The sequence below is a fragment of the Molothrus aeneus genome, chromosome 12 (assembly GCF_037042795.1).
Source record: "Molothrus aeneus isolate 106 chromosome 12, BPBGC_Maene_1.0, whole genome shotgun sequence".
Classification (NCBI taxonomy): domain Eukaryota; kingdom Metazoa; phylum Chordata; class Aves; order Passeriformes; family Icteridae; genus Molothrus; species Molothrus aeneus.
Window position 1 is genome coordinate 20,952,182 of NC_089657.1, and position 15,735 is coordinate 20,967,916.

The window sequence follows — 15,735 nt, forward strand, 5'->3', positions numbered from 1 at the left end:
TTCCAAGGGCAGGAACACCTTTCACTGTCCCAGGGTGCTCCAAGCCCGGCCCAACCTGGCCTTGGACACTGCCAGGGATCCAGGGGCAGCCAAAACCAAAGGCCATGCTTCCCTTCTCTGCCTTTTAGGAGGACACCACAGATCCTGGCAACTCAACCACTTGACTTGGGCATAGGAAAACTTTTATTTACATGTTAATTAAAAAAATACTTGACAAAAAAGGCATACAGTATTTTATACTAAAAGAATAAAGATTTTTATTAAGCACTGTAAGTTGCATTCAATAGCCTTCAAAGACACCACACCACAATCCATCTACAACCAGCCAAACCCAACAGTAGTTCATTCTTGCACAATCCATGAGTTGGGGCAGAACTCCCTTCAACTTACATTAAGATACCTACTTAGCTCTGGCGGGCAGGGAATGGGGAATTACACCTCATTTCTGATCACTAATGTGTGATGAAGAGCATCAGGAGAATTATATGAAAACGAATATAAAGAAATGATTCTGATTTTGAAGTACATTAAGTTTGGAAACACTAACAAAAACATCAAAATGATACAGGTATATTTGCTTATACTAAATTCTTGATGGGAAAGTTCTCAAGAACAAGCCATTTGTTTCCTGCTACAGAAGGGGGGTACTTTTTTTTTGAAGATCAAAGCGTTTTTTTTTTGTTTTTCACAGAATTTCATATTTGCTAATATGAAGGCATAAAACAGCAACAGAGAACAATAATGCATACAGCAATGAGTACACCAGGGTAACGTTGATATTCAAAACGGCTAGATAATTTTTTTTTTAAGTTTTAGAATAAATGCAACAGAGGTCAATAATCACAAAATTTTAAGGTTAGAGCAAGATCAGTCAATGACTAAACATAGTTAACATCTTTTATAGGACTATTACTGATTATTAGCTTTTTTTGTTTTGCAAATGGGCACAGTACTTGTAAGAATGGAAGAAAGAGGACAATAACATGCATAATATTAACTACACACTTTAAAAATCATGAACCATGCAGAAGTTTAGCTCAAATAGTAGTACTAATGGTCTACGTCTGATTCAAAACCACATAGTTCATTGATCACGGATGCATGGTATTAGTCACAAAAAGTTTCCTAACACATTGTGTTTGTTTTGAAAGGTCGTTTGCATCTTCTATGATTTCAAGTTTATCTCCGTTTAACTCGCTCGTAACATATGTATGATGTCTATTGAACTCAGCAGAACTGCAGTGTTACTGAGAATTGGTAGTTTCGAGAGTTTGCACATTTTTAACACAAAAGAACCACGGCAACGGTGATGAGATTTCAGAAAGAAAAAACTGTGGTTGTGCCTTTTTCCCCCCATAATCATGAAATCAAAGCCTTAAAGAAAGCTTTATTGTGACACAGTAATGCAAAATCAAATATAATGGCATACATATGGTGCCAAGTACTAAAAATTATAGTTTTAAGCTATATATACTTAAAGACTGCCAAAATTTGTTTTCTTTATATTTCAAAAAACAAAACTACAAGCTTTTGTCATAACCAGTTTAAACTTTATGTATACTTCATTTTAAGTGCGGGAGTCAAATGCTCTTCATTCTTTTTTTTTTTTTTTTGTTTTATTGTAGCATTTTGACTACAACTGGTTAAAACTAAAAAATGTGTTGTTTAAATCTCTGACATCAAAGAGGGATCCGAATTTCCAAAGTCCTCATTTTTCTCTTACGGAAAGGAAAAAATGTACGTAACTGTAGGCTCTCTTTCTTTCCAGATATTCCTAATCCTGACCCTTCCCAACATCCTTCACCCTCTATAAAAAATAAGTTTACTCTTCTTTTTTTAAGACAGTGGCCTCAAGAGCATCATCTTTATGGCAAACACTGTCTGCATTTAGTGCATTTAAATGAGGATTCGTATTGCACATTTTAGAGTCATTACTCAAGGCACTTTCAGACTGATTGGAAGCCCTGATGTCTCCTGTATTCCCATTCATCTGGGAAGCTGGTTTTTCCTCAGTCACAACTCCATTTTCAGCCAGGGATCCATCTGAAGACACAAGTGAGGATTTAGATTCCTCGGATTTTGACTTAAGTTCTTTGGCTACTTCTTCTGCTGAAGCAGCGTAAGGAGGTTTGCCCTAGTTGTTAAAAAAAGAAGAGAATTACTGAAGAACCAGTGCTAAAAATGTATATAAATGTACAGTCTAATATAAGGACACTACAACAGGCAGCATGCAGGGCACAGGGTCGTGAGTGAACACCAAATATTAGGCATTGCTGAAAGAAGTGGCCCACAAAATACATGGAGAAGATTTTCGGTGTTCCCCAGAGCCTTCTGATGCCCCTGGGGCAATGCTTTAGTTTAAACTTTGCTGTTGCCCTCCTTTCATAACATCAGAGCTACATAAATGTCTGAAACACCAAAACTGAGAATCAATGTTCAGCTGCACTTTGCTCCTTAGTTCATGTGTGCTGTGATTCAGTGGCAGGATTCTGTGTTACTCAAATACAAACACGACTGTTTCCAGCCAGCGTTTGGAGGAGTGCAGAAGCACCATGCACTATTCCCTGCACCAAGCTATATGCTTGCAAGATTAGGAAAGGCTTTCATAAAAAAGCATATAGTAAAATTGTACAAGACTGAGTATAGCCATAAAAACCAGACTGATGCAGCATACAATTAGTTAAGTATTTGTAATTAATCTTAGTGTTCCAGAAACATAATAGCCTTTAAACAAATCAAAATAAGCAGGTTAGGCTGCTAAGAAGCAGCACACTGGTCTGTCACACTGTTCACAAAGTCAAGTGCTAAGACATGGCTTAAGACAGGGATGCCTCAAACAGCAGCAAACAGCTTTGCAGTATAAAAACCTCCACTGTTACCTACTAGAACACCTGCAGTAAGCTGCTGAAGGGTTTTACAGAAGCACTTTGCAGGTGAGTCAGAACTGCTGTTCTCTAGCATTCTCATTATCCAGATAATCACAATTCTCAGTCCCATTGCACAGGTATGGGTGATCACTGTCATCGTGCCTCTTTACAGACATCCTTAAATTCAGCTTTCAAGACATGCTTTAGTTTCTTTCCAGAACAAGAGTGAAAAGTTTCATCTTGGGATAAACCAGAGCAGTCTGGTGTGCTGGACAAATCCAAAGAGATCATTTTGGTCAGATCCCCAAGCTGAGGGGAGGAAGTGCCTCTGGCTGAGCCTGCTCTTGCACAAGCACTGCCTCAGTGAGGCAGAGGGGCCACTGGCACCTCCCAGCCTCACCTGGCTCTCACAGTCCACTCACTGCATGGGAACTTTCCCAAGTTCTCCCTGCCATGTGCATTTTAAATAATCTTTTTTATCTTCCTATAGAAGAAACATCCTATATGGCCTTGATGACCACAAAATGCAATGAGCTCAGGTCCATAGAGAATGCCATTAATCTTCTCCAGGCACAATTTTACACACAGGTCCTTGTGATCACAAGTATTTACCATCCAAATTACAGATCATTATTAAAAATGCAAATACCCAATCTTGATAGCACTTGTCAAGACACCTGCAGCTATTACCTGAACTATACTCCCATATGTACACCTGTAATAAGCCTGGAGTATTTGGGAGCTCGTTTTCAGGATTTCCTTTACTTCAAAGCTTAAGATACTCAGAAATTAGATGCTCTATGATTAACACAGTAGTTTCTCTTCTACTTAAAATATAAAGTTTCAGATCCACAGGTACATTTGTAGACATATAGTCTGCGTACACAGCAATTTAACAAGGAAGAGAAGTATTTGAATTTTTACAACTGTAAAACAGTAAGTTTTACTGGAAGTTAATAGTTCCTTCATTATCTACTGGAGAACATTCTTTTACTGTCTGACGCCTGAAAACACCCTCCTACTCTCAGGTCTCTCTGACAAATGGCATGTCCATATGACATATTTATTGTGGAAGTTTTACCAACTATTTACTACTCATTCATCCAAACTGCATAGCAGCCAGAACCATGGAAAAGGAAGAAAAACAGAACTCTGAAAGCAACTGACATCTCATACAGGTCAGCAGTGTGCCTTAGCTATATTTGAAGGATCCTTGGAACAGACAAAAGTCATGATCCATGGACGCTTTGCAGGGTGTCACCAGGAAGGAACCTGCATGCTCAGGGGGAAAGGCTGCTCTGCTACTCCCGAGAAGTTTAGAGTGACCTCTTAGATCTGGAGCATGGCAGCAGCAAAGATCCTTCACTGCTACAAACTTTCCTTCATGAGTCTGGACCACGGTCCCAGAAAAAAAATTGGGGAAGAGTGGGGGCAGGAACAGAACTGCTAATTTGTTTCAGTTTTGTATTTCTCCCATTTTCTAAATTTTCTTCTACTCCCATGGCTGGTTAGAGCTGTGTAGGCACAAGATTCATGTCAAAATACATTCTTCCACATCTGTCTTTAGAAGCAAAGTTTGCTTTAAGTGAGCTGTGACACCAGCCTGTCCTGTCACCGCTGTGCGGCTCACAGCTTCCACGGGTCGCCAGAAACACTTGGAGCTGTTAAAGTGCTGCTGGTCTGGAGTCCAGCCCAGCCCAGCCCGTCCCAGAGCGTGCTGCAGTCAGGCACATGGCTTCATTACCTGAATTGCTCCCTGGCTTTTATAACCTCGCCCATAGTACCTTCCACCTCTTCCAAAAGTTCTTATCACCGGAGTGGAGATAACTCCTCTAGGTCGCCTGCAGGGGTGGGGCAAGGGGAGAAAATAAAACACTGATCAGTTTTGTTTACAACTGCTTTACATTTAGTTTTATTATTTCCCTAGCTTTACTGACTAGTGCCTATCATCAACACATTTTCAAAGAGGAAAGATACCTAATTCTGAATTGTAGGGTTCTGCTGCTTGCAATTGTATCAAACCCAACACACCTTTTGGGTCCAGAGCAATAAAATGTTTCTTTCTATATTTCCCTTCAAAAAGAAACAATAAATGATATTTCAAGCTTTGCAGAAACATTTTCCAAGTGTCAAATTATCCTCATGGCACTTTAAAACCAGAGCTCAAAATACTTTCACCTTACAAAAATAGCAATTTGAACCACACAGAAAGCCACTTCCCCCATTAAGTAACAGCTCCCAATGTAAACACATGAGACAGGTTCTGATAAAAGAAAGTAAGGCAGAATTAAAAAGTTCTGTAGGTACAAAATCATCTAAGAAACTGAGGGAATAAATGAGCTTCACCTGGCATGTGGCAATTAGTAAGTTGGGATGCCTTCCAGTGGAGACTCCCAACTTAAGACACATTAGGCGGTGGTTTTTGGTGTGATTCAGTACAGATTACATCAGATGAAACCAAACTTTCCCACCTTGGTCTCAAGTTGTGCCAGGGAAGGTGGTTTAGATTAGATATATTTGGAAAAATTTGTTCACAGAAAGGGTTGTCAAGCCCTGGTACAGGCTGCCCAGGGCAGTGCTGGAGTCATAATTTTGGAACTGTTCACAAAACAGATGGATGTGGCACTTGGGGATATGGTTTAGGGGTGAGCATGGTGGTGGGTACTGGGTTGACAGCTGGACTTGATGATCTCAGAGGTCTTTTCCAACCGCAGCAATTCCAGGATTCAGCTACAACTGCTTTAACTCCATCAGCTGCAGAAACTGAATTTCCCAATCGTTATGTCACGAACTCCTATGTCAATGTTCTCCTAAAAGTTCCTTGTTTTCTCTAGCAGAGATACTGGATTGCTCTAGAAGCCTGGGAATGCCCTATGCTTGCTCTGGATGTGCTGCCTGATAGTAGGAGGTGCTGATGTCACACCTGACCCCACTGGGGCTGGCTGCGTGCTGCTCAGGTCCCTGAGCTGAATGATGCCCAGGGGAATTGCACTGTGCCCTCCCAATCTCCTCTCACAAGCTGTGAATTCCCACACTGGGCAGTAAGAGATCAAATTCTGGGGTTTAGAAGCGACAGCAGAGAATGAACAGGAGTTGTGGTTTGCATGTGAGTCCCTCTCACTGTGTTCCCTCCTTGCCAACCCCACTGGCTCTCTTTTTACAAGGTCAAACCATGTCCTTCAAGTAGCTGTAAAACTTTTCCCACTCAGAAAATCACACTAAATACACTGATGGATCAAGGCTAATACAAGGCAGCTGGTATAATTTTACACAAGAAGAACGTCTGAGCTCAGCATTGCGGAGACATGAGGCAATGGGGTGAACAAGCCTGACTCAACCCCCTCTTCTGAAAGAGATAAAAATGGAATACAAGTGTGCAAAACTGGGCCATGAACCAAGACAACCTGCTGTGCTGTTTCCTAGTTCTGACCTTTGGTAGGAAATAACCTCTGCCAACATGGACCTGTTGTTAAAGCACTGGATCTCAGGGCAAGGTTCTTCCCCCAGAGGGTGCTGGCACTGCCCAGGCTCCCCAGGGCATGGGCATGGCCTCGAGGCTGTCAGAGCTCCAGGAGCCTTTGGATAGCGCTGCCAGGGATGGACAGGGTGGGATTGTTGGGGTGTCTGTGAAGGGCCAGGGGTTGGACTCCATGATCCTTATGGCTCCTTTCTAACTCAAAATATTTCTATGGTTCTGTCTTTAGGCAGAACCCTCAACATGATCATGTTTTCCTATTGGTTCTACTTTAGTATCAACTGACCAACAAACAGGTAAGCTGCCTGCAGTCATTTTCCCTCTGGCCTATTCTAGTAACTCTACATGTGACCAATGCCCTCTCAGTGCTGATCTGATGGAGAGAAGAAGATCTGGCATTGACACTTTTCCTGTCCCTTTGGGGTGACAATCTGCACCAAACCATACTGCCTTAAGACAGTACCTCCAACAAAAAGAAACTTCAGGCATTTTATGTCAAATTGAAATCTACTACTGAAAAATCGTATTTCTCTGTCATAAAGGTACTGGCAGGAGCAGCAATACCCTTTCAGTGATCTGTTCACTTCCCAGACAAGGAGGGTTCTCAGTTCCTGGCTACTGATGTTCTGTGTGAATTCAGGTATTCCCCCCTTCAGGAGATGGAGGAACTGCTGTCCTGTATGGATGTAACTGAGCTCTGAGCCCCAGGCTGCCCACAGACCCTGGCTTTGGCAGGACACCAGCCATCACCTCCCCACACACAGTGCAGATCACTGGGAGAAGCAACCAGCTTCTGTTCATGTATCCTCATGAAAAACAGAACTGATGATCATCCAAGAACCTCACTTCAGTGGTGAAAAAGGTTATTTTGTCCCTTGGTACCCAAGCAAACCTCATTACTCCTCACCTTTGCTCACTCCCACTCTCTCCAGATGCTGCTCTGATCAGTGCAGGGCTCCCAAACCTGCCCCCACACCCACCCAGGCACGTGACAGTTGTCTGAAACACCTAAAACAACACTCAATGCTTCTGTTTTGGCAGTTGGATCTCATTCTTGACAACTGGGCAGTCCTAGCTAAATGAGGTCCCCTTAAAAGATCAGTTCTGCAGCCACTGAACCTGCTCACATTTCTTCCCACAGCTCCTGCCTCTCCCCGGCCCCACAGCAGCTCCAAATTCTCCCAGGGCTTCAGATTAACCCAGCTCTTCCCTCAGCCCAACACGACATGCATTCCAACAGCTCTGGCTGACTCCAGCATGAAGCTTCATAGTGCACACTGGAGTAAATTAACAGAGAGATGAAATTCATGCAGTGCAGTCTTTCACACTGCTGCTCCCTAGCTCAAGGTGGCAATAAATCCATCAGCTTTATTGCACTCCTAATACAGACAGACAAAATACACAGTACTTTAGGATTGTCTCCTGTAATAGACACAACCTTAATGAAAGATAAAGAGAGTTCTAAGGCACAGAACCAGCAAGCTTATGGAAAAAATACCATCTTAAAAGTAACAAACTAGATATTTTTGTAATAAAGTACTTGCTTTTCAGACATGATGTGCACCCATAACTTCAGCTGTAGTGAAATGAAGTGGAAGAGCTGAAGAAATTAATATTCTTTTAAGCACACTTCCATCATGACTGTAACAGAGAACTATTAAACTCAGAAATGTCCTTCAAGTGTTTTCTGCTTCACAGGATTACATAATGTAGTTATTAAAACTGTTATCATGCTTCTTGATAAATGTCCTTCCACAAAAAAGAAAGGTGTTTAATGTAATGCATCTACTGGTTTCATGGAAAAGTCCCAAAGTAATTTCCTCACTCAAAAGCAACCTCTGTGTTTGTGTGTGTGTGTGTGTATATATATATATATTTCAGATTAGTACGAATTTTATTTGCACATAAAAATGCTTATACCTATAAAAATAACTGGTGAAAAGCATCTTAAAATGAATGCCAATGTTTTTCTTGAATATTCAGTGGGCATAATTCACCCTATGTGTCCTAAAGTGTGTCATATGGAATCTCTACTGCTTCCAACTTCTGTTTTCCTTGCTTCCCCAGTCATTAAATCCCACGTGAGCAGCACATTCCCAGGCTGGCACTTACCCTCTGGCTGGTCCTCCCACGGACACCACCTGCAGAGGAAATGGCCCTCTACCCCCTCGTCCACGTCTGCTTCCAGCCCAATGGCCGACTACAGTGCCGGCAATTTCAAGTTTCCCTCCCTGAGAAGGAATAGGTTGGACTCCTGCACATAAAAGCAAAACCAAACTTTGATCTTCATAATCATCACAGTAAAGTTCCAAAGAATGGAAAGCTGGTTTGCCCAGATTTCACCACCCCATTTCCTCTAGGGATACTGTGAGGTTACTGCTCATTTTGCAGTATTCCAGAAGTGTTAGAACTCCAAGAGCCTGTTTCCCCCACCCCTTTTTAAAAATAGATATGAATTCTGAAAAGAAAAATTATCTGACATGAATGCTTCAGTTTCAGTAATTGAAAATATACTTGAGATAGGCCTCAAGAAACCAGGGGAGTTTTACAAGCTGGCTGAAGACTGCTTTTTTTCCTGCACTCTTGAAGAAGAAGGAATTCTTGCAGGTTCAAGGCACTTTTTAGCCAACAGCAAGTATCAGCATAGATCACACAGATTATATTTGCAATAAAGAACTTACTAGGTTGGATAAGCTGTACTAAGACTAAGTTGCTATAAAAATGTAGCATTCAAACAGATCTGGTTTAAAAGGTGTGTTTATCATTTCCCCTCAAAGAAGGCAGCTAAAGTTACAGTTGTCTAAGATGCAACTACAGCTTCTGTTCAAGTTGCTCATGTCTTTATACTAAATCAGCTCTGGGGCATGACATGTATTTCAAGAAATCCAGGTATGTGAACTGAGCAAGATGTTACCGGTAAGACCATCAGCACCAAAAGGGTTACAAACCACAGCATTTATGCAGCCATTAGTCTCCAAATGCTATAAGCTGGGAACTACACTACCGCTTACATCCAGAAGGTTCCTACTTCCCTGTGCAAGTCCTTCAGCTCCAAATGCAGATGGTTTGCAGGGCCAGAGTTATCCACACAGGAAGCACTAGAGGTATGTTTGCTCTTAAAATAGAAGCTCAGAGGCCACAAACAACAGCTAAATATGTGGGAAAAATTTACCCTCAACAAGCTTCCATCATCTCACATACAGGAAGTAAGCAATAGGCACACAGGTAGGGAATAAATCCCAATCCTGTGTCCACACCAGCACTGATGCCAGCAAAGAAGGGGTCAGCAGTAATACCAAAGACAGTAATTTCTATGCTAGGTCTTTGCAAAAAGCTCAACTGTCCCCAGATTTTGGAAAATCCCTGTTAATACAGAGGCCAGTGGGTTACGGATGCCCTCTTCGCCAGTGGGAGCACAGGAGACAGGCTGCCTGCTGGGTTTTGGGCTCTCCTGTGTTTGGAAGAGGTTTCTGGCATGAGGAGGCTGGCGCTGGGGGCTTGCGGCAGGGATGGGAGCAGAGCGGACAGCAGCCGGGCAGGCTCTAGAGAGGGAAGCTGAGACAGTTAAGGAGACAGGGAGTCAGTAGGAAAGCCTCAGACCAACCCATACAGTGGAGGAAGCTGTTGCCAGAAGCTCTAAGAAAAGGGGTTTGGGTATAATTACCGCCCTGAAACTTGCTAGTCCTGTTGCTGTCATTGCCAGAGAAGGCTCCGGAGTGTCCTGCCGCTGCCGCCACCCGGAAGGCCCGGTAAGTGCCTGTGGCTACTGTTTCCCCATAAGGGCCTCCAAAGCCATAGACTCCTGTTAGACCCAGGGTAAAGAAAGACAGGGGAAAAGCTGTGAGGGGGCCAGGCAACTGGGAAAGCCCCAGCAGAGAGGTTGCTGCCTCCTTCCACCCTTCCAGAGCCAGGCGGGAGGACCGCGCTCCCGCGGGCCGGGCTCCTGTAGGTGATACTGCATCACTGCCGAGGGAGCCCTGGCCAAAGGTATCCTGCTGTCTCAGCCAGCAGGGAGCCTCTGATCCAAAGGGCAGGCCTTGGGGCTTGGAATGGGATCCCAACCTCTATGGCATTGTAAAGGCCTGTGACAATTTTTTGGCAGTGAGCATTGGTAGCTACAGTCATGGCACCCCTGAAATGCCTGTGGCCAGTATCTATACACCTCTGGGCCTTGGTACAGAGCGATTTTGAGGTAGTGAGCAATTCTAGGAACAGCCTGCAATGTTTATGTCAGTATTTACACTTGAGGGTGCCAATGGTTATATGACTGCAGCAAAACACAGAGGAGTGGGGAGGGGGAAAGGTTGTCTTTAGCCCTGACAGTTAAATTGTGTCTGATAATTTATAAATGTTTTGAACCAATTTACTGTGCAAATCAAAGTTTTTTCATACCGCCCAGTGTCAATCTATTCCTCTTTTTTCTACTTCTATAATAACAGTAAAAATATTTTGATCTGGCACAGTTACTAAAATCCTGATGAAAATACGTAGCAATACAGCACATTCCATATCACTGGGCTAATAAAAGCAACCCCAAAATACAGTGGCAGGCACATGCCAACACAAGCCGACCACTTGCTTTTCCGTATTTTCCCTACGGAATTGACCAGAGTTGGTAGTTTTGGGAATGTGCAAGGTAAGGTAATGTGTGGCACCGCTGTCCCATCACTTACCAGCAAAGCCTCTCCCCCTGCCCTGAGGTGGTGGGACTGGCCCAAAGTGTCGAGGATACATAGAAGCTGGATAGAAAGGCATGGCAGGTGGAGGTGGGAAAGGGAGAGGATGGTTCTGCCTGGAGAAATTTAATCCTTCTAGGATGCTCTGACGCATCTTTTCAACCTTGGCTGCCTGCTCAGCCTAGGAATAAAGAGAAGGTCACAGAGGGACATTAAAATTCTCATTTCAATTGTATAAAGCTACATTTACACAACAAATTCAATGGAAAACCCAAAATAATACAGAAGTAGAGAGAGAATCATCATCCTACACCTGGACTGCAACCCAGAGTCTGTGCATACAGGCTGAAACATGCCTGGAGGGTTATAACCCTGAGAAGGGACCACAGCCACCATCAATAGCAAACTTGGGATCACCTTCCCTCAATTCACAAAAAAAGAAGGGATACAATTTCATATCTTTCAAACAGTTTGGGTTATTCAGTAAACTGTTTTATCAGTTTCCTGGTTTTACAGGTGGATAGTAACTTCGCATGATTTGGATAAAACAAAAAAGGCCTTTGTTCATATTTTAAGATGATTGTAAGAAACGTGAAAAGATTTTGAGCTGAGGACCCCAGGAATGACTTTACAATCTGTTAAGTCAGTTAGAAAACACCAATTTTCTTTCACTACAAACCCAGTGCAGTTTAATCTTTTCGACAGTCTGACCCAAAAAGGTGGGACTTGAACAAATGAGCAGAGTTTCCAACTTGGCCATTCATCATATCAGTGTTTACATTTTCAGAGAGAAAAAAAAAATCAAATTCAACTTGATGCCTCTTCTTCCAAATCTACCCAAATGCCACCCTACTCATCAAGAAATAAGGAACTAAACAGAGAAACCCACCCATTAGCCATTCCCCTCATATTTGCCTTTTAAAGCAGAGGTGACATGTGTGGTAAATGACAAGCCAGGCCATGGAACCCTTGTGGACACATGGGACACTCCATCACCCTGCCAACTACACACCTGACCATCACAGAGGTCGATGAGCAGAACTTTCTCCCGGCTTGCTTTGATGAGCTTGGTCTGGAATAATTTCCCATCAAAATACATCCAGGGACAGCAATGCTCCCATGGAATCGGCTGTCCGCAGGCGTCGTTGGCAAAAAGAGCCATGTCCACACCACTCATAAAGAGAGCAGACAGTTGGATTCCACGGGGATCCAGATTCTCAATCTGTTTAAAACCAGAGTAAATATAGTAAGATCGCAGTGAGATATAATTCAAAGTTATTCCAATAGTTACATTCTTTTCAAAACTCTTGCAAACAGAGGGATTTTAAAAGGTCATCCAGACTTTCAGAGGTTTGAGCAGAAGAATGCACCAGAACCTCACACTTGGGCATGCAGAGCTGCCATCTTCAGAAAAGCTGTTGTCCCATCCACCTGCTCTGGAGACCAGAGATAAACACAAACCCCTATTTTCTCAACACAAAGTGCAGGAAACTATTTCTAAAGACATTTACAGGAAATTAACACTAGAAAACTTCATTCAAAATTTTATTCCAAATAATTAAATGCTTCTTAGATGTGTGGCAGAACATCTCAGGAATGAGCTCAATGCAAAATTCCATTTTTCTTCCCATGTAACACATTTCTTTCTCAACTCCTTTATAATGGATTTTCTATTAGTTTGATTCAAGATTTTGCTTTAAGAACACTTTAAGATATCTTAATAACAAAGTAGTGTGTATGCACACAATGGATTTATTTAGGATGTAGAATAGGAACACTAAGGTAAAACTAAACAGTGAATAATAGGTAGTGGTCAAAGCAAAAAGGATTTGCTTGCCGCAAGTGTATTTTTAGCTCCAGCATAAGAAAATATCACTATTGGTATTCTCTGAAATACTTCTCAAAATATCAGCCCTTGCTTGGGAACATTTTCAAGACCTTGGTATTAAATTTTAAAATTAAACTCCATTACCACCTTCCTTATGCATAAGCAACCTTTAAGAGCCCAAAGACTCTCCTGCTCATTTTGCAGATACGTGGCTGGGTTCAACCAAATTCAACTGCTCTTTATGTCTGACTTCACAAACTGCTTCCTGTGAAGACAGTAACAACCCTGAGAGAATTACTGCATCTTCCAGCTAACCAACATATCTTATGGAAGTAATCCACATTACTTTATGTATGATTGAAAAATTAAAAAAAAATACTACTAAACCAAAACATTACCTGCTATTAGTGGCCTTCTGGTTTGTGTTGGAATGGCAAGAATATTTTCTCTGGGAGTTCCTTTCTTAGTCTCTAAGAACAGTGATTTTCACAGAGGAGTTTGAGACTTTGATGACTCTACAATAGATACCTTTGCCAAAATCTATACCCCTAGATGTCATTTAGGCTGTGGGCTAAACATCCCTGGAAGTGTTCCAGGCCAGGTCAGATGGGGCTTGGAGCAACTTGGGAGAGTGGAAGGTGTCCCTGACCATGTCAGGGAGTGGAATGAGATGGGCCTTATTTAAAGTCTCTCCCAACCCAACCCAGACTGCGATTTTGATTTATTGTGTTGTGTTTGGAAAATGGACATTGCAGACCATTGCAGCCATCTCTGCAACACTTCAGGCCACTATGACTAATATTTTGGAAAGTACAGGCTTTTAGTGAGGCACATACAGATCAGCCACTACAGTTAATTCCTGTATCAGCTGGAAACAAATCTCTTAAATTATCTAAGTCCTAGTTAAGAATTACCTTGAGTTCCTGAAGCTGGTCAGGTTCATAGAGCTTTGGAGACAATGCTTGGGCAAGGAAAGCATCGAGTTCCTGGCGGCGCAGAATGCGCACCCCCGGCCACTGTACCATATACCTGCGAGGGAAGCACGGCCTCGTCAGTGCCTTCGGAACGGCTAGGGCAGAAACCACCAGGGTACATAGGGACATGGGACAGGAGAGAAACATGCTGTGCCAGTGAAAAGAGGAGCTTTAAGATACCACTTTTTTTGCATACCAAGTAGCCTATAAGGAGAAAAGTGTTTTAGTGCTCAAAAGGCAAGAAAAAGGTTCAATAGAACCAAAGACAAATTTACATTTATCATTCTCAAAAATGGCTTAAATTTTACCATGTTTAAGATGCTTACCTTGGATTCTGAAAGAATGATAAGGTAATTGTCTTAAATAATTACCCCAAATGTAAGCATCTCCCAATTCCTCTGTCAATTTTCAATGTGAAAATTAAATAGTTCAGGATTTTGGAACTTAGGACTTTTTCTTTGGAAATCTGGAAGCTTTTGTTGTGCAACTTTACCCACAGAACCCTCTGAGGCCCCAAAAGTTGTTTATTTTTACTGAGCTGAAGTCTTGAATACACTAAGGTAAAACTAATTCAAATGATAAAACCTCTTTGCAACACAAGACCTTTTTTATCTTCCCCTCAATCCTTTAGAGACTGAAAAAGAACTACACACATGCTTTTCTACAATCAAACCCCCTCTCCCAGTGAGGCTGCAAATACGAATTAGCACTTTCTAGAGATCCCAGAGTAAAACCTTTCCTCGGTTCTGATGCCCCTGGAGGTGACACTAACCTCAGCACACAGCAGAGCACCATAAGATGAGTGGGCACATTAGTTGGGTTGAGCATTGCTGGTGTGTCTGATCGCATACAGGCCAGGAACGCCCTCATACGTCGGTTCTTGTCTTCCACAGCTTTGCCCAGCCACAGCTTCTTCAGGTTTGGGCAGGTCCACTCCCTGAAGGCGAGGGCTTCCACCAGCTCAGGGGTCTGAGGAGATTTGCCTTTGTAAGCAGCCCATTCCTTAATTATCACCGGTGAAACTGCAGAATGGCAACAGCAGAAAGAAATCAGCCTGACTTAGTATTTCATATTCCAGCATTTATTTCAAACTTCACATGCAAGAGATTTTGATTGAAAAAGTATCACTTTGAGACTGCAGCAGTGTGCTAGATTACACTGCCAAACAGGTAATTTAAACCCTGCATGAAATGCTTTTAATTGTGATCACTTACAAATTAGGTATATACAGACATGCATACACTAGGAATGGCATGCTAATATCTTCAAATGAATATACAACATAGAAGGAATACACACATTTTTCTAAAACAAACAGCACAATTTCCCCTGGAAGTGTTCAATGCCAGGGTGGACAAGGCTTGAAGAAACCTGGTCTACTGGAATGTGCTCCTGCCCAGAGCAGGATTGGAAATGGATGGTGCTTAAGGTCCCTTCCAATCTAAACCATTCTGTGATTTTAACTTAAAAGTGCAATTTTCTCCTTAACTATCTGTGTGTGATCATACTGTCACATTTGACAATACTTGTGTATGATCAGAAACCTATTCCAGAGGTGGTCTTTTAAGAACAATATGATCCTAGTGATTTTATTTGAATCATATTTAAACCTGGTATTATTATACTTGTCTGCAGCTGTTCAGCTACCGCAGTGGAATGAGATCTCAAATATAGGCAAGTGTGGAGTTCTCCCTAAACGTTTTACAAAACATTACTTTATATTAAGCCTTCCCATTTATTGCACTGCTTTCTATGAAGAGGTTAGTGGTTTTGTGCCTAATCTCCCTCTCATATGCATCAGCACGAAGACACTCACTCTACATTGCTACTAAATCATCTCCATTCTTCTATTTGAAGACAACCAGAATAGAACACAAGTTCAAGTCAAGGCTGAGACACTATACCTTTGGCCTTG

General features: G+C 42.2%; 1 protein-coding gene across 2 annotated transcripts in view; it reads right to left on the minus strand.

Annotated features, from left to right (window-relative positions):
* Window positions 1-232: 232 nt before the first annotated feature.
* FAM120A (family with sequence similarity 120 member A) overlaps window positions 233-15,735 on the minus strand; it is a 48,028-nt gene continuing 32,525 nt past the window's right edge. Inside the window, exons 11-18 of one of the 2 annotated variants that reach the window (XM_066558403.1) lie at window positions 14,593-14,842; window positions 13,761-13,875; window positions 12,031-12,240; window positions 11,016-11,199; window positions 10,007-10,144; window positions 8,455-8,596; window positions 4,612-4,708; window positions 233-2,134 (exon numbers count right to left, since the gene is read on the minus strand). In XM_066558403.1, the coding sequence (XP_066414500.1) occupies window positions 1,823-2,134; window positions 4,612-4,708; window positions 8,455-8,596; window positions 10,007-10,144; window positions 11,016-11,199; window positions 12,031-12,240; window positions 13,761-13,875; window positions 14,593-14,842 (1,448 nt within the window). In that variant the 3' untranslated portion in view covers window positions 233-1,822. The remainder of the gene's footprint in view (window positions 2,135-4,611; window positions 4,709-8,454; window positions 8,597-10,006; window positions 10,145-11,015; window positions 11,200-12,030; window positions 12,241-13,760; window positions 13,876-14,592; window positions 14,843-15,735) is intronic. The other variant, XM_066558404.1, reaches the window with a different exon arrangement.